This window comes from Bubalus bubalis, chromosome 4, assembly GCF_019923935.1.
Source record: "Bubalus bubalis isolate 160015118507 breed Murrah chromosome 4, NDDB_SH_1, whole genome shotgun sequence".
NCBI lineage: Eukaryota > Metazoa > Chordata > Mammalia > Artiodactyla > Bovidae > Bubalus > Bubalus bubalis.
In genome coordinates, this window is record NC_059160.1 from 16,039,570 (window position 1) to 16,066,179 (window position 26,610).

The window sequence follows — 26,610 nt, forward strand, 5'->3', positions numbered from 1 at the left end:
CCCCAAAATGAACTTCAAGCAAGAAAATTCACCTATTCTTATTTCCTTGGGCGTCCCTCAACTGAGGGAGATGAAGGTCCAGAACCTGGAGCCCAGAGCTTCCTTTCTCCGTGCCCCACAGCAGTTTTGCGCTATAGCTGTTTTTATTCCCCCTATTCGACCGGGGAGGAAATCTGAGGCTGAGGGAGTGAAGTGAACTTCTGGACGTCACATAGCAGACGAGATGGCGGAAGCTGGACTAGAGCCTAAGCCTTCTAACTGTCGGCTTCTGTCCTCGGGGTGACTGAGTGGGTCACTGTCCCAGGGGCACGGCCCCTGCTCCGGTAGGAACTCGACTCCTCCAGCAGGCACCGCGGAAAAAGAGGACTTTGTAGGGAAGAAGGCGGCCACGAGTGCTGCGTGGGTGGGGGAGGGAGCTGGAATCTAAGTCCCGCCCTCCTTGGGCAGTCGGCTCCTGCGCTCTGATTGGTCGGTCTCTGCAGCGAGCGTCGCGATTGGGCCCCTTGCGGCCGTTGTGATTTGAACTCCACTTTTGTGGCTTTGCCCGCGCCGCGCGGGGCTCGGTGGCGGGTGTTTTCCTCTGCCTGGAGTGTATTGCTCGGTTTCTCTCCCCGCGGGAGTGCTGCCTCGCATATTGTGCCCTCCGTGGGTTTTTTTTTTTTTTTTAATTCCAGCCCCACGACGCGAGTTGGAGGAACGGCGGGTGAAGCTCTCTTGTAAGGTGTGGTATTCTGGGGGAGCGGGGAAGAGAGGCCGGGAAAATCTGGCATCCGGCAGTGAGATGCGGTATTAAGCTGTAGTGGATGTGTCCTTGTGGTACAACGTGGTGGAAACAGTCATAGATCCGCAGTGGAATTTGAGCAAATCGCTTAACGTTCCTTAGTTTCAATTTCCTCATCTGTAAATGGAGCCAAATTACTATGGACTCCATGAAATGGGCATTTTGGAGACTTAGATCAGGTATGACGTTCGCGTAGCCTAATAGAACCTGGCACAGAGTAAACAAGTAGTAAATATTAATGATCTGTCATTCTGGAGACAGGAAACCTATCAGCTCACACTGGGTCACTGTTCTGGTCTTAGATGAGACCTCTCTATATACTTAAGTTTTCTCATAGAAACAGAAATAAGAGTGCTAGTTTAATGCATTGATATGCCACTTTACAGTTCTTTAAATGTTTTAATATTCCTTGACTCCTTTGTTCCTGAGAGCAACTTTGTAATCAGAGATCAGTAATCCTGTTTTACAGATGAGGCCCAGGGGGTTAAGTGATGTGACCAAGTGTCAGAGTCACAATTAGAGTTCAGTTCTAGTCCAGGGTTAATCACATCCTTTAAGATAATGTTATTAGCTTGATGCAAAACTAAAAAGCATGTATATTCAAGGAGGAGAGTAAAAGAAGCAGATTAAAAAGACAGCCTTTAGATGTAGACCCTGACTTATTTGCTGTTTGGCTTCCAGCCCTGTGAGCCATTGGGAGAAAGATGTCTCCCCAGGTATGGGAATTCCATCTGCCCTTATCCCCAGAGGAGTTGTTGAAAAGTGGAGGGGTGAATCAGTATGTCGTGCAAGAGGTACTGTCCATCAGACATCTTCCATCGTACCTTAAAGGTAAGACTCCGTAGTTGCCACTATGACTAGCACTTCAGAACAACTGCCGGCATCTGATTCCACTGTCTGTCTGTTCCACTACATCACTAAGCTCCATGGGAGTGAGGGACATGTCTTTTCTATTACTTTCTGTTTTCTGTGTAGTGTTGTGTTAAATGAAGAATATATTCATTAACCACTTTCTCTAAGGTACACAATAAACAGTTCTGGTGTATATGATTAGTCTTCGGGGAGAATTTAATTTTTGATGTTTACCTCTTACCATATGCCAGAATAGAGTCGTGGTGGTTTTAAGAATTATAGGACAAGATGTCTCCTAAAATGTCTGAGACTTGACCTGACCTGTTTCAGGTAATAGTTTTTTAGAGTCTAGATCACATTTCCAGGAATGTCCAATGATGGAAAAAAGCATATGTGCACAGTAGCAATACTGTATAATATATGTATAGTTCAGTTACACACTGAAACCTATAGATGACTGCAGACAATTCCTGCAATTATCAACAAGACCCCATGCATAATGTCACTGTACTGCTTGGAAGTGCCTTGTATCAGTTAGATTGCTTTGGAGAGTTACAGAGAGTAGAGAGTAAGTCTGTTATTGCCCACAGCAAGTAGGGTTCATTCATTATCAAGCAGCTTGATGATATAACTGCAGCTTGTCCCTTCTTGGCCTCCTTGTTCTGATGAGCAGAGGTAGGGAAAGTGATTTTTCTATCTTTTACTACAAATGCATTGCTTTTGGCATTTAGAACCCTAAATATAAGTTCTTTAAATAATTCATGATCAGATCATTTAATTTATTCAAGCATTTACTGGTGATAATGCTGTTTGCCAGGAAGTGCTCTCTTCACCTGGGGATACGGTAGTAAACAGACAAGATGACAAAATTGTTTCTCTCACAGCTTTCAGCAAGTGATAGATAAATTGTAAATGCCAAGGGGAAGAATTGTTAAATATAGAAAAAGAATACAGTGTGCATTACAGATTGGCATTTTATGTTGGATGATCAGAAAAGACTTGCTGATAGGAGACATTTAAGCAGAGACCTTACAAGTGAGGGCATTAACTATGCAGATTCCAAAGGAAGGGCAGACAGGAAAAGCCAGTCCTGAGGTGGGAAAATGACAGTGTGGTTGGAGGGGAGTATGCTAGGAAAAAAGAGATCAGGAGGAAAGTAATACAGATCATTCTAGAGTCTTGAACCTCAAAATGTGGTCTTCAGGAGCATTAGTGTCATTAGTTAGGAGCTTATCATGATTTACGAGGTTATTAGAAATGCAGGATAAAAACCCATCCCCAAACTGCTGAATCAGAAAATCCATTTCTTAAGAAGATCCTCAGATGGACATTTGGTGGCTCAGACATTAGTAATCTGCCTGCAATGCAAGGGACCCAGGTTCAATCCCTAGGTCAAGAAGATTGCCCTGGAGAAAAGAATGGCTACCCAGTCCAATATTCTTGCCTGGAGAATTCCATGGACAGAGGAGCCTGGTGGACTGCAGTCCATAGCGTCACAAAGAGTATCTACTGTGTTGAGCAGAGACTGTAAGGGGCAAGGGAAGAAGCGGGGGCTAATTCAAAGGCTAATGAAATAATACCAGGGAGCTTGCTTGGGGTGATAGCAGCAGAGATGATCATAAAAGGTTAGAGTCTGAGTAAATTTTGAAAGTAGAGTCAACAGGATTGTTGATAGACTGGATTAGATTTACAGGGTTAGAAAAAGAAGAATCAAGGATGATTATAAGGCTGTTTGACTTGAGCACCTAGAATGGAGTTGTCAACTACTGAGGTGGGGCAGTGTAGGAAAGGAGAAGGTTTAGACTGTTGGTTATATGATTATGGAGTTCAGGGGAGAGGTGCCAACTAATGATACATAATTGGGATTTAATATTTAACATATAGAGGGTGGTTAAAGCCATGAGATTCAGTTGAAGAAGAAAAGCAGTTTCAGACATAAGACCTAAGACAGTCCAACATTTGAAGGCTGGAAAGATGAGAAGGAACCAGTAAAAGAAATTAAGGGCCAGTCACTGAGGCAGAAAGTGAGCAAAGATGCTAAATGGAAGCTAAATTAAGAGACGTTTGAAAAGGGAAAGGAGAAATCAGCTGCATGTTTAATCCTGGACTTAGCAACGTGGCACTTGCTGGTAACCTTGATGAACGCTATTTCAGAATGGTAGGCTCAAAAGCCTGATTGGAATGCATTTGTGAGAAAGTGGGATGAGAGAGGTAATTAGAGATGGTAGGTTTAGATAAGCCTTTCTGTTTGTTTGTGGGTTGTTTTTTTTTTTTTTTTTTTTTTTGCTCTAAGGAGTAGCAGAGAAATAGGGTGTAGCTAGAGGGGCAAACAGAGTCAAGGGAGGATTTAGTATTTTTTTTTTCAAGATGAGCAACATTACATGTGTTTATGCTGAATGTGGGGCCTTCTATGTGATGCTAGTGGTAAAGAACCCACCTGCCTACACAGGAGGTATAAGAGACTTGGCTTCCATCCCTGGGCCAAGGAAGATCCCCTGGAGGAGGAAATGACAACCCACTCCAATATTCTTGCCTGGGAAATCGCATGGACAGAGGAGCCCAACAGGGTACAGTTCATGGGGTTGCAAAGAGTCGAACATGACTGAAGTGACTGAGCACACATGCGTGCCTGCCGAATGGGAGTAATCTGAGAGGGGAGAGTTGATGATGCAGGAGGGAGAGGGAAGAAGGATTGTTGGAGAAGTATCCTGTAGGGGGTCAGAGAGTATGTGATAGGGGTGGGGGGGAGGAGATGGTTTTATTAGAGCAAGGACGGTTTATCCACGGCAGTGCAAGAGAAAGGAGGGCATGTGGACCCAGATGCAGATAGTGCCTGCCGGTAAATACAGAGTTTGGCGCAGCTGGAGGCTCTCTTCTGTCTGATTCTGTTTTGTTATGGGTGGAGAAAAGGTGTGAAATAATGCCTAGAAGAAAGCAGATAGGCCTGGGAACTTGTAAAAGGCTTACTAAGGGCCTACTTGAAGTCCTGAGATGAGAATAGTTGGCATGGTTGTATGTTTTTTCAAGCCACGTTTATAATTTTAAAAAAGCAGAACAGAGAAATGAATATGTGATATGACCTTGACAGTCGAAATAGGATGCATAGAAGATAAACTGAAAAGAAAAATTAGCCAGATGTTAACAGTATTTATTTCTTTCTCATTTTCACTTTACTGTATTTTCTAGATTACAGAAGGAGGTTTGTAAGAATGGGAGATGGCTTACAAGTACTGAGTTACATTGTGTGCCAAGTATTACCCTGACTGCTTCACGATTATCTCACTTAATCTTTACCAAAAAATTCTGAAAGCCCTATGAGATACGATCTGTTATTATTCCCAATTTACAAAAGAAGAAACTGAGACTTGGTAAGCTAAGTAACTTAGTCTAGTAAATGTTCAAGCTGAATATAAATGTAAGCAGTGTGACTAGACTAGATCAGTGGGTGGTGCATCGGAGAAGTAAAGGGAGGTGTGAATGGAGAGAATCATTGAATGTAATAAAAAGTAGGTAACAGGTAATCTTTGAAAGAATAGCTGTTAGATTCATCAATCTCAGAAACTAGGTTTCAGGGAATTGAGAAAGATTAGACAGATTTTAATGGGACATGAGAGCAAACTCAAATGAAAGGCATTGATTGTTTTTGTATTGTTTGTTTTAAAGAAGTGGGGGCCTGAGCATGTTGTCAGAAAGAGAGTGTTCCCTGGAAAGGATGAAATCAGAGGTGAGAGAAAGGAGATAAGACTTTGGCAAGGCAGTGAGAACAGAAAATCTTTTCACTTGAGACTGAAACAAAGTGGGAAGGTGTTGGCGGAATGATTTGTTGACTGAGAGACAGGATTACTTTGGGTCTCGTTCTTTTGGGTAAAGTAGAAAACAGTCATCTACTAAAGGAAGAGAGGCAAAGGGTCAGAGAACGTATAAAGGGGAAGCTGTGCTGTGAGTATAGTGTAAGGAGTCAGTAGGAGTTGGGGAAATAAAATAGTTTGTTAAACGTTGCAAAGGACCAGGTCATAGTTGGACAACATAACACTGTAATGTGATGAATCAGGTCAGCGAGCCAGCAGTGATAATGGAGTACAGGTTCAAGCTTTACTTTCCAGACAGACCGACTTGGTGCCGCAGAAAAGATTTTGACAGAATTCTTTCCCTCCCCACCCACAGAAAGAGCTAGATCTACAACTTGTTTCAAAAACGGACTCCATACAGGGGTAACAAGGCTACCGGGTTTCCCCAGTGGCTCAGCAGTGAAGAATCCTTCTGCCAGTGCAGGAGACTCAGGTTCAATCCCTGGGTGGGGAAGACACCCTGGAGAAGGAAATGGCAACCCATTCTAGTTTTCTTGCCTGGGAAATCCCGTGAACAGGAACCTTGCGCACTACAGTCCATGGGGTTGCAAAAGAGTCGGACACGACTGAGTGACTAAACGGCAACAGCAGCACTCTCATTACACGGGGCAGCAGCAGCAGTTGCAGCTCCCGGACAGCCACATAATCACAGGGGTAGACAGCCTATACACTTACAGCCATCCTCAACCCAGACAGCCATTCTGCTCTTCACTTGGAGGAAGTATGCTGCTGCTGCTGCTAAGTCGCTTCAGTTGTGTCCAACTCTGTCCGACCCCATGGACGGCAGCCTACCAGGCTCCCCCGTCCCTGGGATCCTCCAGGCAAGAACACTGGAGTGGACTGCCATTTCCTTCCCCAGTGCATGAAAGTGAAAGTGAAGTCGCTTAGTCGTCTACAACTCTTAGCGACCCCATGGACTACAGCCCACCAGGCTCCTCCGTCCATGGGATTTTCCAGGCAAGAGTACTGGAGTGGGGTGCCATCGCCTTCTCCATTGAGGAAGTGTAGCATTCAATAAATTAAAAGAAATATTCACCACTTTATTAAAAAACAGGCTTTGTACTAGGTGGTTTTTGCCCCCAACTGTAGGCTGTTATAAGTGTTTTGAGCATGTTTAAGGTAGACTAGGCTAAGCTGTGGTATTCAGTAGGTTAGGTAGTATTAGATTTTTGATTTAACAATGTTTTCAGTTTATAGCAGATTATTCCAAATGTAGCCCCATGGTATATCAAAGCAGGTCTATGGAGGCAAATGAACCTAAGTGTATTGCACATGTTTGAACACACTAAAGGACTAGAGAACTAAGTAACTAGGAAAGCCAGCATTTTGACTGTGAGCTGTATATGAAAGAGCTTTACACAATTAGCATCAGGTAATTAGTAAATTTATTTTTTAAAGGGGTGTGGGTTAGCAGTTCTGCAACTGTTACATGTGTATACTAGTATTAAGCAAATACATAAATGAACTTATGTTTTTAATATACACTAGAGGTAAAAATGGCACCCCACTCCAGTCCTCTTGCCTGGAAAACCCCACGGATGGAGGAGCCTGGTGGGCTGCAGTCCATGGAGTCACTAAGAGTCAAACACGACTGAGCAACTTCACTTTCACTTTTCACTTTCATGCATTGGAGAAGGCAATGGCAACCCACTCCAGTGTTCTTGCCTAGAGAATCCCAAGGATGGGAGAGCCTGGTGGGCTGCCGTCTTTGAGGTCGCACAGAGTCGGACACGACTGAAGCAACTTAGCAGCAGCAGAGGTAAAAATAGATACAGGGGTATGTCCATTTATACCTATACACATGTATGTCCTGCATTTCGCAGTCTGGTGGAAGGAGCTCCTAGTCAAGTACGGGACTGTCTGAACAACAAAAGAAAAAGTAATAGGAATGGATTAAAACACAATGAACAAAACATTCATGAGCCCATTCTGACATACATAACTGAATACATAAATTATGTATTGAAGGGAAAGAAAAGCTCATACTTACAGTGGCATTCCCATTAGTGACTATATAAAAGGAATGATAGAGATAGACAAACCACCATTTAATAAAAGTAATCTTTGTGTCAGGTAAGAGTCATCCCTTGTTGCTTAAATTAGGGGCAGAATGTAGTGAGAAACAGTATGTCTGCATAGTTGCGAAGTATCTCCCTACACAAGATACTTATTAGTTGCAAAGGGGGAAATAGTAACTTGGCAGTGGAGACACCTGGCGAATCCTACCGACTGATCAGTTAACATTGCCAGTAATAAGGCATCATGTCCTTCTGGGTATAATGGTTGAAGGACACAGCCTCCCTTTCTCAGTGATCTAGCCAAAAGCACATGACCTCAACCTAATCATGAGAAACTAGCAGACAAACCCAGAGTGAGGAACATTGTATAGAATAACTGGCGAACAACACTTCAAGTGTCAAAGACAAAGATCAGAGGAAAGTAAGAAGGTGTGATGGCTAAATGCACCGTGGTGTCCTAGGTTGACTCCTGGCCTGGGAAAAGGATAGAACAGCTAGCAAAACTCAAGCTCTACAGGTTAGTCATTAGCATGCAGTTACTGTTTATTTTCTGGTTTAGAATAGATCCTTATAGTAATACAAGATGTTACCATTGTCTGGGTGAAGAATACAGGAACTCTACTGTTTTTACTACTTTTATCATTTCAGACTCTAAAAAGATTCTGGGTTTGTATTCATTAGTAAGTTGGACAAGTCACAAAACTACTCTGACATTTAATTTCTTTTGCCACAAAATAGACACAGTACTATTTGCTTCATCTCCCTCAGAGATGGAGTGATAAAACTCAATTGTTTTGATAAAACAGGACAAAATGTCAGGTGTTACTATAATATGTTACATTGAAATGAACTGTGTCCTTTAGTGATTCTACCAAGAAAATCAGTTAACTCCATTTTTTTCTGTCTTGAACAGAATTAACCAGAAATGCCTCTCCCTCTGTACTGATCAGTTTCTTTCACCTTTACAGCTTTTCAGACTGCCTTTCGAGCTCAGGGGCCCCTGGCTGTGCTGGAGCATTTTGATACCATCTACAGCATTCTGCAGTAAGTAACGTAGCTCCTCTGGTACTTTAAAAAGAACTGGTGGCTATTTGTCCTAACTTTGCATGTTAGTCCGGAAATTCCATATTATAGTTCTCTGATACTTGGTTCTGGGTGCTGATATTTCTGCTCATGAGCATTTACCCTAGCTCGCCACCGTATTTATTCAGATGAGTGATTTCACATGTTTTTATAAGCATTAGACTCCTTGGGTTTGATCTGATCTGTTAGAATGGGCTCTGCAGGTTCCTGGCTCACCCCCGGCACTTTCTTTCCCTCATAGTCACTTTCGAAGTATAGACCCTGGCCTCAAGGAAGACACACTGGAATTCCTCATAAAAGGTGTTTATGGGAAGTGGGTAGGGGATGGAAGGTGTATGTTGCTGTTTGCTGCATTTTATCAGCCATGTGATGATATCAAGGCTGTGGTGAATCAGGTGGTTTGGCTAAGCCCGGGACCTCTGACCTACTAGGTCTGTAATCTTGGTGGGCGATACAGAGCAATGTGTGTTCACTGTAAGGGCAGACCGACAATATTCTTCCTACTTGTGGGCTGCCTCTCTTCAATGGAGGCTGTTCTTCCCGTTGCCAGAGAGAACGTGGGGTAACGAGTGAGAAGTAGGGATAGGGCATGCTCGGGACATCAGGGTCAGGTGTCCAGAGGACTTAGCCTGTGCTGTGGCCACTGAGAGATGAAACACAGATCTTTGGTAATCTGATGGCTGCAAGTGCTGGGGCTTTGAAGTTGGGTGGTGTGAGGAGCTTGAGTGAAACTGACCCCAGATCCTGCCCTTTGCAGTGGTGTCCCGCCACTCCCAGGAACTCCCTGCCATCTTGGATGATGCAGCTTTGAGTGTGTCAGACAGAAGCGCCCACCTGAATGCCCTCAAGATGAACTGCTATGCTCTGATACGCCTCTTGGAGTCTTTTGAGACCATGAGCAGCCAGACGGGTCTCATGGACCTGGAGCTAGGCGGGAAGGTAATTTGGTGTTCCTGGCTCTTAATAAGGGGTCTGGGGAGATGGGGGAGTTGGTGGGAAAGATGGAAGTCAGTGATTCTTAGAATCCTTTCCCTTTCTGCCCTTGGTCCTTGTTTAAAGTTTATGAGAAGGTACTCAGAAGTATCACAGTGTATCTTTTGCTGAGAAGCAGCTCTTTCATATTTTGAAACTTGTAATCCTTCTGTCTTACCTTCTACCTTGTCTTGACACTGGATAGCTTGGGCACTCAGACTAACAGATTGTGATCCTCTTTTCTTCCTCATTTTTTCCTGCTGCTGCTACTGCTAAGTCACTTCAGTCGTGTCCGACTCTGTGCGACCCCACAGACGGCAGCCCACCAGGCTCAATATATCCTTTTTTAGGGTAGGAAATCCCGGGCCAAGGCAACCCATGGCTTTGACTGGGAGGAAGAGAGGCAACCGATTCTTCAGCTTTTAACCCAGCTGCTCCAGTTGGACATCCGTCACTTGTGGAACCACTCGATAATCGAAGAGGAGTTTGTCAGGTGAGTGGTGACTGCGTCAGGGGATGCTGGCTGTGAGGAATGAGGGCTCTAGTGTTAGAGATGCTTTTGAAACGCTTCATTTCATGCTGCAGTTCTGTCTAATACATAGACGTGTGCCAGTTACTGTGAATTGTTCAGAAGTAGACAGCAAAGGTTAGAAACAGCTTTATTCAGTCACGTAACAGTATTTACAGAGAATCTCCTAGGTACGTGGCTGCTATCATTAAAGATATTGAAAACCAGCATTTCTGCTCTCTTAAGAGTTTGTATTTTAGAGCAGAAGACAATTTTTTAAATAAGCAAAATATATAGTGTGCTTTCAGGTTTATTACTGTGGAAAAAAACAGAAGGGGTGGGAAGTGTAATGGGAAAGGGCTGTAATTTGTATCGGCGACTCTAGCAAGACTTTTTGAGGTGGTGACTTTTGAGCAAAGCCTTCAAGGAGGTAATGAGAGCCACGAGGAGAACTGGAGGCAGAGCAAGGGCAGGAAATAGGTACCAAGGAGGGAAGGTGCTGAGCAGGTCCAGGTAATAGCACTGAGGCCAGAGCGACAGCTGAGACAAGATGAGGGCTGAGCTGTGAGGTCAGGGCAGGGGGAGCCAACTGCAGGTCCCCTAGGCCATCACAGTGACTTCACCATCAGCGTGAGGTGGGGCCCCTCGGGGTTCCGAGCAGGTCAGTGAAGTGGTCTGGCTGCCCTAACAAGGTCACTCTGGCTGTTGTGTCAAAACAGACTGGCGGGAAAGGAGGAAAGCGGGAGACCAGCTAGGAGGCTGTGGCGGTGACTTGGGCAGGAGATGGCCCTAGCTTAGACCCAAGAGGGAGTGGAGATGGGGAGCCGTGGGTGCAGTCTGTATTTGTTCCTTAAGGAGAGTCTACAGGATGAGCTGGCAGATGCATTAGAGGTTGGAGGGAGGGTGTGGTCGAGGATGACTCACCTTGGGTTCTGGGTTGAGCATTTGGGAAAATGGAGCTGCCAGTAACTGAGATAACAAAGCCTGTGGGAGTGTGTTTAAGGGGAAAGCAGAAGTTCTGCTTTGGGTGTAGAAAGTTGGAGGTGCCTGTTAAGACATCCAAGTAATGTCACTTTTGGGTGTGAAATGTACAAAGTGAAGTAGTAAGGGAGAGAGATCTGAGCTCGAGCACACATTTGGGAATGTAATGTGTTTATATAAATGGTGTTTGTAGCCATGAGACTGAATGAGATCAGTAAATCAGTAAGCATAGCTAGAAGAGAGCAGAAATCTGAGGACTACCTCGGGGTACTCCAGCATCAGGAGAGTGATTTGAGGAGGAACCAGCTAAGAAACAGAGAGGAGCCTGGGCTCCTGCTGCCAGATGAGGCATGTTTCAAGGGAAAGGGAGTGACCAGCTGTGTCAGATGCAGCTGAAAGTTCAGCCAAGATGAGGACTGAGTTGGCCATTCAACATTGAGAAGTCATCAGTGATTTTGTCTGACTTTTATCATATATTCAGCTTCTGTGCAGACATCATAACTTGTGGGAAGGAGGGAGTACCTACATGGCGGTCAGCAAAGCAACTAGATGCAGAAGGTGATAGAGTATAGGACCCTGACTGCAGCAGCAGAGATAGGATGAATGAGTCAAGGGCAGTATAATTGAGTCCAGACCACTGATGTCACCATCTCAATCTTCTTTTCTCAGCTTGGTTACTGGCTGCTGCTACCGCCTCCTGGAGAACCCCACCATTAGTCACCAGAAGAACCGCCCTACCCGAGAAGCCATAACGCACCTGCTGGGTGTAGCTTTGACACGTTATAACCACATGCTGAGTGAGTCGACCCTTCCTTTTCCCCACCCCTTCCCGAGGCCCAGGGTCGTGGCTCATGTGCAGGACTCCACAGGTGCCACTGTGAAGATCATCCAGATGCTGCAGCACTTTGAGCACCTGGCATCCATCCTGGTGGCAGCTGTGAGTCTTTGGGCAACTGATTACGGAATGAAGAGCATTGTAGGAGAGATCGTAAGGTGACCCTGCCTTCTCTACGTTTCTAATTCTCATTTTCCTCAGGGAGAAAAGGAATTCTCTGTGTAACACTACATTCCTTCAGATGTTGTTGTTAGTTGCTAAGTCATGTCCAACTCCTTACGACCCTATGGACTATAGCCAGCCAGGCTCATCTGTCCATAGGATTTCCCTGTCAAGAATACTGGAGTGGGTTGCTATTGCCTCCTCAAGGGGTTCTTCCCAGCCCAGGAATTGAACTCCCGCATTGGCAGGCAGATTCTGAAAGGTTGCTGCTGCAAGCTATGTGTTACACCAGAATTCGTGACCTCTGGAGGAGAGGATTTCTATCCCGGCTCAGAGATGAGGCTTGACTACTTGGAGCTTTTTGTGTAGCGAAGTTTTATTAAAGTATAATAGAGAGAGAGAAAGCTTCTGACACAGACATCAGAAGAGGACAGAAAGAGTGCCCCGTTGCTGGTTTTTAGCAAGGCATTTTGTGTCTGTTAGCAAGCTGCTAATCAGATAAGAGAGATTCCTCAAGGCTGAGGGAGTTTCACCAGGCCCCTCTCCCACAATATGCATTTTTGAGATAGGGCGGCACAAAGTGTGTCATCCCTGGCCGTAAAACAATTGACATGAATACTGGCTGGTTGAGCCATTATCACCCCAAGGTTTGAGAAGAGAAAAAAAGGTTAGTCTTAGGTGGAACTATTTTGAAGAAAGGCAGATTCCAAAGCAAATACATCATTTCATTAACATAGCTTAAAAAAATATTTCCATAAGAAAAATTGGTTAGCTCAAGGCAGAACCAGGTGTTATTAGAAGCCTCTTTTAATTTTGTTGAAGAGAAGGGACAAAAAAGTCTGCCACTTGCAGTTTATTTCCTCCTGCCACTTGGGGACCTCTGGCCTTCCTCTGTTACCCTCTCAATTCTTTACCATCTGACCCACCAGGGAAACCCCCTTCAGATGTTAGATGTCAACTTAATTCTTGCCGGGACCTAAGTGATTAGGTTACGCTGCTCTGGCTGTGTTTATTCCCCTGTGTAGAGAGATTGGACAGAAGTGTCCCCAGGAGCTGAGTCGGGACCCTACGGGGGCAAAGGGTTTTGCGGCCTTCCTGACGGAACTAGCAGAGCGCATCCCAGCCATCCTGATGTCCAGCATGTGCATTCTGCTAGACCATCTGGATGGAGAGGTAGGTGGTCGCTTGGTCAGTGGGTTGTGAGTCCATTGTTGAAAGGCTGTTTCTTAACATGAAGGTAGTAACTTTCACATGAAGTCAAATTGTCTCAGCTTATCACTGTGGCAATTCCTTCCTGTAGAGAAGCAGATGAAGTTTATTGAATTAAAGGGCCATGTCAGTATCACACTGGTTTTATCTCAGCGTGGTAGAGAGATGACAGTTCCACAGCTTAAGTCAGTGAGAGACTCAGCTGTGGTTCTGTGTCCATCCATTCTGCAGGATGAAGCCCCTTTCTGCCACCCGGCTCTCAGATGCTCCCATATCACCTCTCTCAGTTCTCTTGTCCTCAGTGTTAACCTGGCTCCTTCCCAAACCTGATATTAGCTCTCCTCAGTGAATGTTAAGAACCACGATAATCTACTCATTCACCTAATGTATTGATACCATGACTTTAGATTGCAAGATCCCATTCTCTGGCTCTCGGTGTGGCAAAAACCCTAAACTGTTCTCCCATCAGATTCTGCAGTGCACATGGTCAGGCCTAGGGCTGATTGCTGTTTCTCTGTCAGTGAATTGTGGGAAGGGGATTGTGAGGGAAGGCAGTGTTATTAGTAAGGATCAAAGGCTTTGAGGCCTCAGAAGCAAGGTGGTAATTAATGCTTCTGAAACATGTATTGGTGGGTGGATGTGATTTCACCTTCAGCTGCCACCATGGCTACCTCCTTGCATGGAGGGGAGGGGAAGGGGTACTGCTCTGGGCTCTTATTTGTTTTGTCCCTACATTCTCTTCTGAGCAGTCAAGGCCCTTTTGGCATTCAGCTTTTTCCAGTGACCTCAGGGTGAATGCCAAGCTTCCAATGCAGGGGGGTGCAGGTTCTATCCCTGGCCAGGGAACTGAGGTCCCGATGCTGAGCAGCATAAGAGTTTAGGGCAAGGACAGTCAGGGTTGGGGTGCAGAGCCCCCACCAGCCTCGCTCTCCCTCAGAATTACATGATGCGCAATGCTGTGCTGGCGGCCATGGCAGAGATGGTGCTGCAGGTCCTGAGTGGGGATCAGCTGGAGGCGGCGTCCCGGGACACCCGAGACCAGTTCCTAGACACTTTGCAGGCCCACTGCCACGACATCAACTCCTTTGTGCGCAGCCGCGTCTTGCAGCTCTTCACCCGAATCGTCCAGCAGAAGGTGAGTGGCCATTGATGTGATAGAGATCCACAGAACCCCTCTGTGCAGGCCGAAGAAAAAAGGAAAGTAGCTGTGTCAAAGAAGAGTCTAGAATTCAGGATTTCACTGCCAGTAGTAAAGGTCCTCCTCTATCAGGGACAGCGATTCTGGCTGCATTCAAGAACTACACTGTCTTAATACACACAGTATTCCAGAACTGTTCACGTCCCGTAGAAAAGTTTCCTCAGATGAGTGGCTCGCACATGTAGAGTGCACTTCACCATCATCTTGATGTTATGGCCAGTGTGGGCTGGGATCTGATCCTCTCCTCCTGCCCCCCACAGGCTCTGCCCCTGACGCGTTTCCAGGCAGTGGTGGCCTTAGCTGTGGGGCGTCTGGCAGACAAGTCGGTGCTGGTCTGTAAAAGTGCCATCCAACTGCTCGCCAGCTTTCTTGCCAATAATCCCTTTTCCTGCAAGGTACATAGCCCTTGGCCCACCCAGAAGAGGGATTAAATGGAAACAGGTGAAATTCCACGAGTCAATGATTCTGATATTAATTGTTTCTTGGTAGCTTAGTGACACTGACCTTGCTGGACCACTGCAGAAGGAGACCCAGAAATTACAAGAGATGAGGGCCCAGAGGCGAGCCACAGCACCTTGTGAGTAGGGGCTGTGGGGGAGCTTTCAACCTTGACACCTTTCTCCCCACAGTGGGGAGCTCAAGGCAAGAGTCTAAGTGAAACCTTCTTGTTCAGCCGCAGAGCTAGACCCCGCCGAGGAGTGGGAGGCCATGCTGCCAGAGTTGAAAGCTACCCTGCAGCAGCTGCTGACGCTTCCCCAGGAAGGAGAGGGGATGTCTGAGGGCGTTGCCGAGACAGAGACCCCCAAGGAGGTGGAAGGACGCATCCGTCAGTTGCTAGCCAAAGCTAGTTACAAGTATGGGAAAGAATGCAGTATTTTCTCGTGACCCATTAGGTTTAGAGTTCACCTTTGGGAAACTATATATATATATATGTGTTTTTAATTGAAATATAGTTGATTGGCAATGTTGCACTAATTTCTGCTGTACAGCAGAGTAACTGTTCTACACATGTATACATTCTTTAATGATACGTTTTTTAAAAATGAGAAATCTCTTCCAAGCCTGCTTTCTAGCCACGTAGTTCCCTTCCCATGGAGCAGCAACAGTAGTGTTAAGCGCCTCCTTCTAGAGATAATGTTTAGTCACACAGCCAAACTTAGCTTCATTTCCCCCCGACCCCTTTTCACACGAGTGACAGAGTTCTCCACCGGAAGGTCTGGGTTCTGGGTGGATTCGTGAGCTAGGCCCTCTGACACAGGCTGCAGTTGACGCTCTCAAGGGGGCAGGATTGGTGACAGGCCGTGTTCTGTCAGGCAGGCCGTTATCCTCACTCAGGAAGCCATGGGCCGCTTCCAGGAGTCTGAACCCTTCTGTCATGTGGACCCGGAAGAGTCAGAGGAGACCAGGTTCCTCAGTCTCTTAGGAACCATCTTCAAAGGTAAATTCCTTTTCCTTCTTCAGTCAGCAAACAAGACATTTCAGCTAGTATTTATGGCCCATTGACTTTATGTCAGACACTGACCTGACTCACAGCCTGGCACTGAAAGAGGCCAGAGCGGGGTCTGCAGTGTGTCTGCTTGGGAACAGAAGCAACCCACAGGCCTGAGATCCATAGTCACAGGGAGTGGAAGGGTATTTTAAGCCATAGCTGACTCAAGAAATCTTTTCTGAGAAATGAACCAAGATATTTTAGACTAAATTCTAAGTTTATACTTTGCTATTGGGAGTTCCCTGGAAATCCAGTGGTCAGGACTCCACATTTCCATTGCAGGGGGCATGGGTTTGATCCCTGGTTAGGGAACTGAGATCCTGCAAGCCGCATAGCATGGCAAAACAAAACTTTCCTATGGTAGAAACACATACTCATGGATGTTTAGAACTGTTGGGTTTCCCCATATACCCTTGAGCAAAACCATCCTGTAATTCTCTAACTCTAGGCCCAGCAGCTCCCACCCAGGAGGAGAATCCCCAGGCGGCTGCAGGGAACTTGGGCCCAGGAGAGACTGGCTGTAAGGACAAGCCCAGTGGGTCAGAGCCTGAGGAACGCAACGATGAGCTGGTGAAGCAGGAGTTGCTGGTGCAATACCTGCAGGATGCCCACAACTTCTCCCTGCAGATCACCAAGGCCATTGGCATCATCAGCAAGATGATGTACGAACACACAACTACAGGTGTGCCAGCATCCCCACCACAGAGGCCAGGGCTTGCAGTTGGAAGGACCCGTCTCGTCCATATTTGATTGATGTCCGTCTGCTCCTTTGAAGGGCCCAGATTCTCTACTTCCATTTGGCTACTGTAGCCCTGTGGAGTGTGCATATCGCATTTGACAGGGCACTAGAGAGAGGTGGGGTCCTCAGGAAAAATGGGGAGGGTATCCCCTCACATGTTGCTACATTAAGAGAGGTTCTGTCTTTAAATGTTGGGGCGTTTTGCTGTGCTGATAGGTGACATTTGTGTCTGTCCTCTCAGTGGTGCAGGAGGTGATTGAATTCTTTGTGATGGTGTTCCAATTTGGGGTACCTCAGGCCCTATTTGGGGTGCGCCGCATGCTGCCTCTCATCTGGTCAAAGGAGCCTGGTGTCCGGGATGCTGTGCTTAATGCCTACCGCCAACTTTATCTCAAACCCAAGGGGGACTCCGCCAGGTACACGGGCTGCATTGCCTTTGCTAACTTCCCTGAAGTCAGCCTCTCCCAGGAGGTGTCTAGTCTCCTGAGGGGAGGCGGGGGACTGGGCTTCTCCTAGGGGACTTCTAGACCCAGAGGCAGTAGGTCTGTGATGGACTGGGGGAGGGAACTCCCAGTGAAACCCAACCTAAGCAGTTATTTGGTTTATTTTTGTTTCTTTTTATTGAAATATAATACAACATTATATAAGTCACAAGTGTACATGGTAGTGATTCACAATCCTTAAAGGTTATGTTGTTTTTAGTTATAAAATATTCCCCATGTTGCACACTGCATCCTTGTAGCTCATTTGACACAGGCTAGTTTGTCCTGTTAGTCCCCCGCCCCTCTCCCCACTGGCAACTACTAGTTTGTTCTCTTTGTGTATCTGAAGTAGTTGTTTGTTGTTTGACACTGGCGGGATTGCCTAATAACCTATTTGCCAGGTTTAGCTTCTCCGTCTTTTAATGACCCCTGATCTCTGCTGTTTCCACAGAGCCAAGGCCCAGACTTTGATTCACAATCTCTCTCTGCTGCTGGTGGACGCCTCAGTTGGGACCATTCAGTGTCTTGAGGAAATCGTAAGTATGCTCACTTCCACTTACTCACTCAGCAAATATTAGTAAGATTATGGTGTGCTCAGCAACTTACTCAGCCCCTCAAAGAAATATAAGATTATTTGCTTTCAACTCTAGTTGGCAGCCAAAAAACATAAAACATTTTAGAGCAATGCAGCAGATAGTTAAGTGGTATAGGTAACAGTTATTGTAGCGACAGTAATAGAACACATTATGCCAGGCACTGATTGAATCACTTGGCTCGTATTAACATGTTTCATCCTCACAATGGCTCTAGGAGGCAGTATTATTATCTACATTTTCCAATAAGAAACTTGAGGTAGAGAGAGCTTAAAGAACTTGGCTAACTTCAGCCAGTTAGTGACAAAGTTTAAGATTCAATCTCAGGCTTCAGAGTTCCAGAAACCATACTCCTGCCTGGTACATTATGTTGACAAGTAGAGAAGAGACCAGTGTCGCGTCGAAGAGTCGAGGGCAGAGCTTCCGAGTCAAGGGCAGAGCTTCCTGAAGGTGGCAGGACTTGATTTGGATCTTGATGCATCAGATTTAGAGAATTCAAGAGAGGAGGGGAAACATTTCAGACAGAGCTGAGCAAGAGCACACTGCCTGTGTTGTAGAAGGAAGACTGTTGCATTCTGGCCCAAGATTGTTACCTGGAAAAGATAGTGAAGCTGGAAACAGGTTGGAGCTGAACTGGGAAGATCCATGGGATCTAGGACTTGACCCTTAGCGGCCAGGGGCCCCAGCATTTCAGGGTGACAGAGCTACTTTGAAGGGTTTGGGTGGTGGGGCTCAAGGCAGAGATGGTGCTGACCACGAGCCTCCACTGGGAGGAGCAGCACCACCAGCCTCATTTTCTCCTCACTGCGGAAAAGAAAAGCCTGCTAGAGGCGCCTGGCCTGAGATGGCGCAGGGCAGCAACTGGCCAGGAGCCCATACAGCAGGCCACAGAGAGCTGTTTCCACCAGTACTTGGTGAGCAATGCTGTGGCCTGATGAAGCAGAGGTCTGGGAGAGCACAGCACACAGGCTGGTGGGAGCCGAAGCAGGGAATGTTCCTGGAGGCTGCTGCCGGTGTGCAGTGACAGGGATCTGGACTTCGGGGGTGGGAGGAACATCTATAGAGTGGCACTTCATGGAAGACAAATTTTAAAAGGGAGAAAAGGTGGAATGAGCAACCGATGCATTAAAAATCAGGTGACAGAGGTTTGAAGCATATGAGACTATTGGTGGTGGTGTCACTGGCAAAATGAAAAGGCAAAGATGATGGTATCCATTTGGGACACATTGAGTTGATGTTAGCAGTGAGAAAACCTACTAGAAATCTCCACAAAGTGTTGTCCAGACTATAGATGTGCACAAACTCAGCAAGGTCCGTTTCAGCACGTCATCTAAAGAAACGTTTGCAGGCAGGAGATTAGAAAGTAGCAGAGGTGGAGGTATCTCCCAGACCCCAGCTTTACATCTTCAGCTGCCTAAGGAGCTTCCTCTCCACTTCGGGTTCTCAGTGTTCTCTTCAGAGGAGGCAGACCAGGTGTCAGGGGATTTGTTACTTTGGGGCCTGATCCCTTTTTCTTTTCTCTCCAGATCTGTGAGTTTGTGCAGAAGGATGAATTGAGCCCAGCAGTGACCCAGGTGCTGTGGGAGCGGGCAACCGAGAAGGTGCCCTGCTCCCCTCTGGAGCGCTGCTCCTCCGTCATGCTTCTTGGGATGATGGCACGGTGAGGCTCAGATCAGACAGGCCGAGGGGTGAGCGAGAAGAGAAAGGTTCCCTGAGGACCGTTCCTACTGCTCCAGTGAGAGCACTCGGGCCGGCTGCGCTCTGCGTGTGCATCGCTGCCTAAATGGAGGACAAGTGACAGGGCAGTTCCAACCCGCCCAGCAGAGTGGTCAGTGGCGTGCGAGGGATGCTGAGGGCCGGCCCCACACGTAGCGCCCCAGGGCTCACGAAGCCCTGGGTTGGGAACTGGCTCCTACGGTCCTTGGTGGTGTTCCCCACACAGAGGTGTCTGAGTGGCTTGAACTCTACGGCTTCTTCTCCTAGAGGAAAGCCAGAGATTGTGGGAAGCAACTTGGACACCCTGGTGAATATAGGGCTGGACGAGAAGCTCCCACCAGACTACAGGTTGGCCCAGCAGGTGTGCCACGCCATCGCCAACATCTCGGACAGGAGGAAGGCACGTGGGGTGGTAATGTCCAAACTAGGGAGAGTGGGTACCCCTTGTCCACCCTCGACACTCACCCGCGTTGTCTTCCCTGCCCGTAACAGCCTTCTATGGGCGAACGTCACCCTCCCTTCCGGCTGCCCCAGGAGCACCGCCTGTTTGAGCGACTGCGTGAGATGGTCACGAAAGGTGAGCTGCCGCGCAGAGCCTGGGGCAGAAGGGCTCCTCTGTCTGTGGTGGCAGCTTCCCCCTCTTCCTGTGCAGGCAGCGTCCACCCAGACCCGCTCTGGGTCCCGTTCAAGGAGGTGGCTGTGGCCCTCATCTACCAGCTGGCTGAGGGCCCCGAGGTGATCTGCGCCCGGATACTGCAGGACTGTGCGAAGCAGGCCCTAGAGAAGTTGGAGGAGAAGAGTGACCACCAGGAGGCCCCGCGTAAGTGGGCAAGGGGTGCTGGGCCCATGGCAGCAGCTCCTGACAGCACCACCTCCTGCAACTGCTCTGACCCCCTCAGCCCTCCCTGTCCCTTTCTGTCACTCAGGCTGCACAGTCACTGCTGCCATGCCCTCCACCCTCATGTCTTGCTTCTTTTTTCTTTTTTTACATAATTTTATTTCTTTTTGGCTGTGCCCAGTCTTAACTGTGCAGGCATTTCTCTAGTTGCAGTGAGTGGGGATGACTCTGTAGTTGTGCTGCATGGGCTTCTCCTGCTAGTGGCGTCTCTTAGTGTGGAGCGTGGGCTCTAGGGCACAAGGGCTTCAGTGGCTGTGGCTGCCAGGCTCTAGAGCACAGGCTCAGTAGCTGCGGTACCTGGGCCCAGTTGCTCCAAGGCATGTGGGATCTTCCCGGGCCAGGGATGGAAACCCACGTCTGCTGCATTGGCAGGTGGATTGTTTACCGTTCTCTACCAGGGAAGCCCTCCTGCTCCTTGCCTGGGTATAGAGCACGTGAGCCAGGGGACCATCAGTGAAAACAGTGCGGGGGCCTGTGAGACTTGATGGCCTTTCTCTCCCTGCTTTCCTGCCCCCGTCCTGCAGAGGAGACGCCCGTGCTCCCCACCTTCCTGTTGATGAACCTGCTGTCCCTGGCCGGGGACGTGGCTCTGCAGCAGCTGGTGCACCTGGAGCAGGCCGTGAGCGGAGAGCTCTGTCGGCGCCGAGTCCTGCGGGAGGAACAGGAGCACAAGAGGAAGGAGCCCAAGGAGAAGGTGAGCAGCGCACTTGCGCTTTGGAGTTCCTGCCCCAAGTCTTGCCCAGACTTGCTTCTGGCCCTCAGGTCCTTTACGTTTCCTTCTGGGGAGCTCTGCTTCTCTCCTATTCATTGAGCTCATGGGGGCTCTGCCTCCTTGCTCCTGATACCCTGGAAACGATTAGTGAGAACATAAATGGATCACCCACGAGGTGTTTTAGGTAAATCCAGAACATCGAGGTAGGGACCTCAGCATAAAATCCAGGCTGTGCCCGAGGCAGTGTTTGCTAGACCCTGCACGCTCCCACCGCCTTGCTGGCAGCCTTGGAGACTGGGCCTGGCCCCTGATGGGACCTTGTGTTCTCTCCACTAGAGGCAGTGATGTCTGGCAGACAAATGAGATACAGCCCTGCAGCAGTGGGGTAAAGTCTGACCTTCTCTGTGACCTTGAGCTGTTGTCTGGCAGGTTCCATCGATTTATTTTGTTCAGGAAGTTATATGCCGCTATGAGGATGAATCGGAAGAGATGTGGGATGCTTTGGCCACTTTAGACACAACTGGAGGGGATCTAGTACTTTTCCTATTTGATTCACGAGTCTTTCCTCTTCAGATACATGTGACAAGCCTGTGAAGAGCTTTGCAGAATTTGCCCTTCCCCAGATCCATTCATGTGAAATGAAGGGTAGGCTGGAATCAAAACTGTCTGCTCACCCATGATCCCTGGCTGCTTTCCCATCAGAATTCAAAGTCTGAGTCCACCTTGGAGGAGGAGATGGGGCTGGGCGGGGCCACAGCTGATGATACCGAGGCAGAACTCATCCGAGGCATCTGTGAGCTGGAGCTGCTGGAAGGTGAGAAGGGCTGCTGGGTGAGCCTTCCCCAGCCGGGTAGCCCGTCCCACACCTTGACTTGTTCTTTAAACCAGGCAAACAGACACTGGCTGCCTTTGTTCCACTTCTGCTTAAAGTCTGCAACAACCCTGGTCTCTATAGCAACCCAGAGCTCTCCACAGCTGCTTCACTCGCCCTGGGCAAGTTCTGCATGATCAGGTGGGCCCCAGGGTGGACACTGCCTTCCCGAGGAGGGTGGGGGCTTGTGCAGTTTCCCTGACGATCCTCTCTTTGCCTCTAGTGCAACTTTCTGTGACGCCCAGCTTCGTCTTCTGTTCACCATGTTAGAAAAGTCCTCACTCCCCATTGTTCGCGCTAACCTCATGATTGCTACTGGGGATCTGGCCATCCGCTTCCCCAACCTGGTGGACCCCTGGACACCCCATCTATATGCTCGGTGAGAGACCCCTCCCAGCGCCGTCTCGGTCCCTGCCAGCCCTGGAGGCCGTGGGGAAGTCGGTCTGGGGATCCCCAGAACTGTGTCCCCCCGGTCTTTAGGGCTCCCTCCCACATCTGGGCACGCCCTGGCTGGGTGTGACCCAAAGGGATTGATGCCTCTCATCTAAAGCCTTGGCACCAGGCTTGTCCTCTTTCCCCAAACTCAACTCTAGACATCCTCGACCGGTACTGTCAGAAGAGGCCGCGGCTCCCTACTGAGGCCTCCCTGCCACCATCGGGTGCGCCCACAGTCCCTGTCCTAATGCTGTGAGATTTTATCCCTAGCCTCCGGGACCCCTCTCAGCATGTGCGGAAAACAGCCGCCCTGGTGATGACCCACCTGATCCTGAAGGACATGGTGAAGGTGAAGGGGCAGGTGAGCGAGATGGCCGTGCTGCTCATCGACCCTGCCCCTCAGATTGCTGCCCTGGCCAAGAACTTCTTCAACGAGCTCTCCAACAAGGTGAGAAGTGGGGTGGCTTAGGACTTGCTGCTGAGGGATGGGGCAGTCGTGTGCTGGTCTCTGTGACCTGGCTCTCTCTTTTACAGGCGAATGCCATCTATAACCTCCTTCCAGATATCATCAGCCGCCTGTCAGCCCCCGAGGGAGGTGTGGAGGAAGAGCCTTTCCACACCATCATGAAGTAGAGTCCCTGGGCCTTGGGGCATTTGTTCCTTTGTAGAGCAGGCTCGGGAATCACGCAGACCTGTTCGTGATGTGTGATGTCCAGTCTGATGCTCTGAGCCGTGTGGACTTCAGCATCAACCCGCCTCTGTAGTATTCCTCCTGTGTAAAACGAGGCCTCCAAATACTACTTCCTTAGTTCTTGAGAAGATTCAGTAAGATAAAAGTCCTAACACATGCTTACATGATAAGCATGTAAACAGGACTCATTGGATGGCAGCTGCTTTTGTTCTGAGTTTCCAGTCACACTGTAAATTCCTCAGGAGGGTGGGGTGGACCCTTCCCTGAGGTGAGGGAGTGGGCAGGAGGGACAGGCCAGGGCAGAGAAGGGTCTGCCCCTGAGGCAGGAGGGCGACAGAAGGCGGGTGCCGGGGAGGGCCTGTGCGGGTGTCAGTGGTGGGTTCGGGGCCGCCCCCAAGGTGGTCCATCTGTTTCCCGTCCGCAGGCAGTTGCTCTCCTACATCACGAAGGACAAGCAGACCGAGAGCCTGGTGGAGAAGCTGTGTCAGCGCTTCCGCACGGCCCAGTATGCTGCCTTCCTGGAGGGTTCTCGGGGCCTCCGTGGGGCTGGAGGAGACCCTTCCCTCGGGGGTCCCGCTGAGCCTCACCACACCTTCCCTGCCTGCAGGACTGAGCGGCAGTACCGGGACCTGGCGTACTGCGTGTCTCAGCTGCCCCTCACAGAGCGGGGTCTCCGCAAGATGCTCGACAATTTCGACTGCTTTGGCGATAAACTGTCAGACGAGTCCATCTTCAGCGCCTTTTTGTCCATCGTGGGCAAGTTGCGGCGTGGGGCCAAGCCCGAGGGCAAGGTGCGCGGTGCCTGCTGCTTTCAGGCCGCAGCTCACGCGGGTGTTCTGAGGCTCCAGGTTTCTGACTTAATCCCCAGCTGATTGCAACCAAGTAACCGGGTGACCTGAGACCACATATTTCTGTCTCCAATTCTATTCTTTCTTTTTTTCTTTTCTTCAAGAGACTTTCTTAAGGGCCATTTCAGGTTCAAAGCAAAATTACAGTATTCCTCATGTACCCCCAGTTACCCACGTCCCCTGCCACAGGCTGCGCAGGACATCTGTGAACCTGCCTTGACACATCCCCGTTGCCCAGAGAGCGTCATTTGCAGGAGGGTTCACTTCTGGTGATGTGTGTGCCGATGAATGTATCGTGACTGTGCCCACCACTGTGTGTGCTTCACAGTTGACGCCCCGCCCTGAGCGTCCTCTGCTCCCCTGCTCACCCCCCCAGCCCTGCCACCACTGATCCTTCTACTGTCACGGCAGCTTCGCCTTTCGCAGGGTGTCATGTAGTTGGAACCACAGAGCGTGTGCTCTTCTCATTTGGGTTCTTCCCTTTAGTGATCCACATTTAAGATTCCTCCATCTCTATTCATGGACTTGTTTCTTTTTAGTCATAGAAATAACGATTTCCAGGCCTGTTTCTAATTTGTTTTTTCCTCCAGGCTATAATAGATGAATTTGAGCAGAAGCTTCGGACCTGTCACACCAGAGGTTTGGACACAGTAGAGGAACTTGAGGTTGGCCAAGGCAGTAACCAGAGAGCCCCGTCAGCCAGAAAACAGCCAGCTGGTATGTGGGGCTGCCCTTTGGGAGATTCTGGGCGGGGCCCTCCTCTCAGATAGAGGTTCCTTTTTCCTTCTGGACCCACACTTCTGCCTCTGGTAGCCGCTCGGCACAGGCATGTGGCTTCTACAGCCTCAGACGACTTTGTCACACCGAAGCCCCGCCGTACCACCCGCCAGCATCCAAACACCCAGCAGCGAGCTTCAAGAAAGAAACTCAGGATTGTCTTCTCGAGTGATGAATCCAGCGACGAAGGTGCCATGCTCCCTTCCAGACCCAGCCCGGCAGGGGTGGAGTGGGGGCCAGGCTGACTTTTGACGGGGTCCTGCTGTGTAGGCCCCACCCCCAGGTCATCTTCCTGTGCAGTATGGTCCAGGACTGTCCCATTTGTTCTCTGAGACCTATTTTTCACCATCTTTGTGACTCAGCTTTTTCTTATTCCCCCAATTCTTTGTACAGAACTGTCAGCAGAGATGACAGAAGATGAGACACCCAAGAAAACCACCCCCATCCGCCGGGCATCTGCTCACAGGCACAGGTCCTAGGGGCAGCCTTGCCTATCCCAACCCTGCTGTGCACGTGTCTTATAAAGAGTGACCCTGAATTCATTCCTTTTGTAAAATGCTTGTTTGCCTGTCTCCTTGGTTTTTTAATGCATAAATGGTCATTATAACGTAAGGCTTTGCTCTTAAACCAGCCCAACTGAACTGAGTTGAGCTGCTTTCCTTGGAATGTGTGTATATATATATATATATGTTTGTCAGTTTTCTTGTTTTCTAACGAATAAATATTTTTATATAGTTTTAGAGGTTTTTCCTAAGCTTGTCTTTGTCTTGTCTTTCTCGCTAGCCTGGAGGCAGGCAGCAGCAGAGGGTTATTGATCCGGAGGGAGACGCTGAGCCCAGGGGTCTGATGTGTGTCCAGCCCCTCAGTGCCTCATCTCTCCCCAGCCTCCCCCCTGCACGTGGCAGGACGCTCGGCTGTGTAGAATTAGGCAGCGCCTAGACTCCAGAGCCGCACTTCTCAATCTAGGGGCAGTTTTACCCTCTGGGAGACATTTGGCAACCTCTAGAGACTATTTCTTTGTCACAACCTAGCAGAGAGGGGTGCTACCAGCAGCCAGTGGGTAGAGAGAGGCCAGGGATGTTGCTAAATATCTGACAATGCACAGGACAGTTCCCACCACAAAAAAAGGATGCGTCAGCCAGTGAAGCTGGGGTTGAGAAACCCTCCTCTGACCAACGGCTCGCTTTGTCCTGCCCCCACCCCCACTCGTGCCCCTCTAAAGACAGAAGACTGAGCTGGCCAGGCTGATGGGAGACCAGGTCATGAGTCCCCTCCAGCTCTAGACAGTGTCTCTGTAGACAGTCCCCCAGGGGTTCCTCACAATGTTACAGGGTCTACAGGAAGTCAGCCCCTAGATGCAGGCCCTGTCCACCCCCTTCTACTCCCCAGGTCCTCTGCTGAGTCACCTGAACCGCAGGCAGTGTGGCTGCTGTCATGACAACAGCAGACTGCGTCAGTCCATGGTCCCTGGGCACTGAACTCCCTCTTCAGCAAAGGACAGTAATGAGAAATGACAGGCGTGCGGCAAAGGGGAACACGCTGCGGGCAGTGTGGGAGGGCGGGGATGGGGGGTCCTGCTAAGGCCCTCTTCAGGCAAAGTACCGTGTCCTTGGTGCTGGGGAGGAAGCCCCATCCACTTCCCAGCAGGCTCCTCAGTGTGGCTCCTTCCCTCGCCATTAAGTGCCCACTGGCCCTGCTCTTGCAAAGCCCGGGGCGTGGACCATGCAGATGGCCGCCTGCCACAGCAAACATTGGAGGAGGACAGTCCCAGAAAGGGAAGGAACCGCTGGAGTCGGGGTGCAGGACTGCATGCTCTCTGCCTTTTAAGCAAAGGTTATCACCAGCCGGGCTAAACTTAGCCACAGGCTTTTCAGCTGGAGAAGGGGGCTGGTCTCATGTTACGCTGGGCCAG

General features: G+C 49.0%; 1 protein-coding gene and 1 non-coding gene across 6 annotated transcripts; both read left to right on the top strand.

Moving 5' to 3' along the window:
- NCAPD2 (non-SMC condensin I complex subunit D2) lies at window positions 1–25,438 on the top strand. Of its 5 annotated transcripts, none has more exons than XM_006065798.4 (32): window positions 2–721; window positions 1,463–1,612; window positions 8,468–8,543; window positions 8,824–8,882; window positions 9,340–9,521; window positions 9,905–10,047; window positions 11,713–11,840; window positions 11,913–12,036; window positions 13,066–13,213; window positions 14,187–14,384; window positions 14,708–14,842; window positions 14,937–15,024; window positions 15,121–15,301; window positions 15,761–15,885; window positions 16,385–16,618; window positions 16,917–17,091; window positions 17,609–17,693; window positions 19,277–19,410; window positions 19,734–19,866; window positions 19,959–20,043; window positions 20,119–20,286; window positions 20,889–21,058; window positions 21,779–21,890; window positions 21,965–22,088; window positions 22,171–22,326; window positions 22,653–22,830; window positions 22,917–23,011; window positions 23,498–23,578; window positions 23,681–23,864; window positions 24,512–24,638; window positions 24,735–24,887; window positions 25,092–25,438. In XM_006065798.4, exons 2-32 carry the CDS (start codon window positions 1,486–1,488, stop codon window positions 25,175–25,177), a joined length of 4,194 nt encoding a protein of 1,397 aa, XP_006065860.1. In that variant the 5' UTR covers window positions 2–721; window positions 1,463–1,485; the 3' UTR covers window positions 25,178–25,438. The 5 variants fall into 5 exon arrangements, with proteins under 5 accessions (XP_025138870.1, XP_006065860.1, XP_044796931.1 ...); XM_044940996.2 differs by having other exon boundaries at window positions 2–716; XM_025283085.3 differs by lacking the exon at window positions 14,708–14,842 and having other exon boundaries at window positions 1–721.
- Window positions 8,944–9,264, top strand: LOC112584840. The gene has a single exon (XR_003109235.1). It is a non-coding gene; the product is annotated as a small nucleolar RNA U85 (small nucleolar RNA).
- Window positions 25,439–26,610: the final 1,172 nt, after the last annotated feature.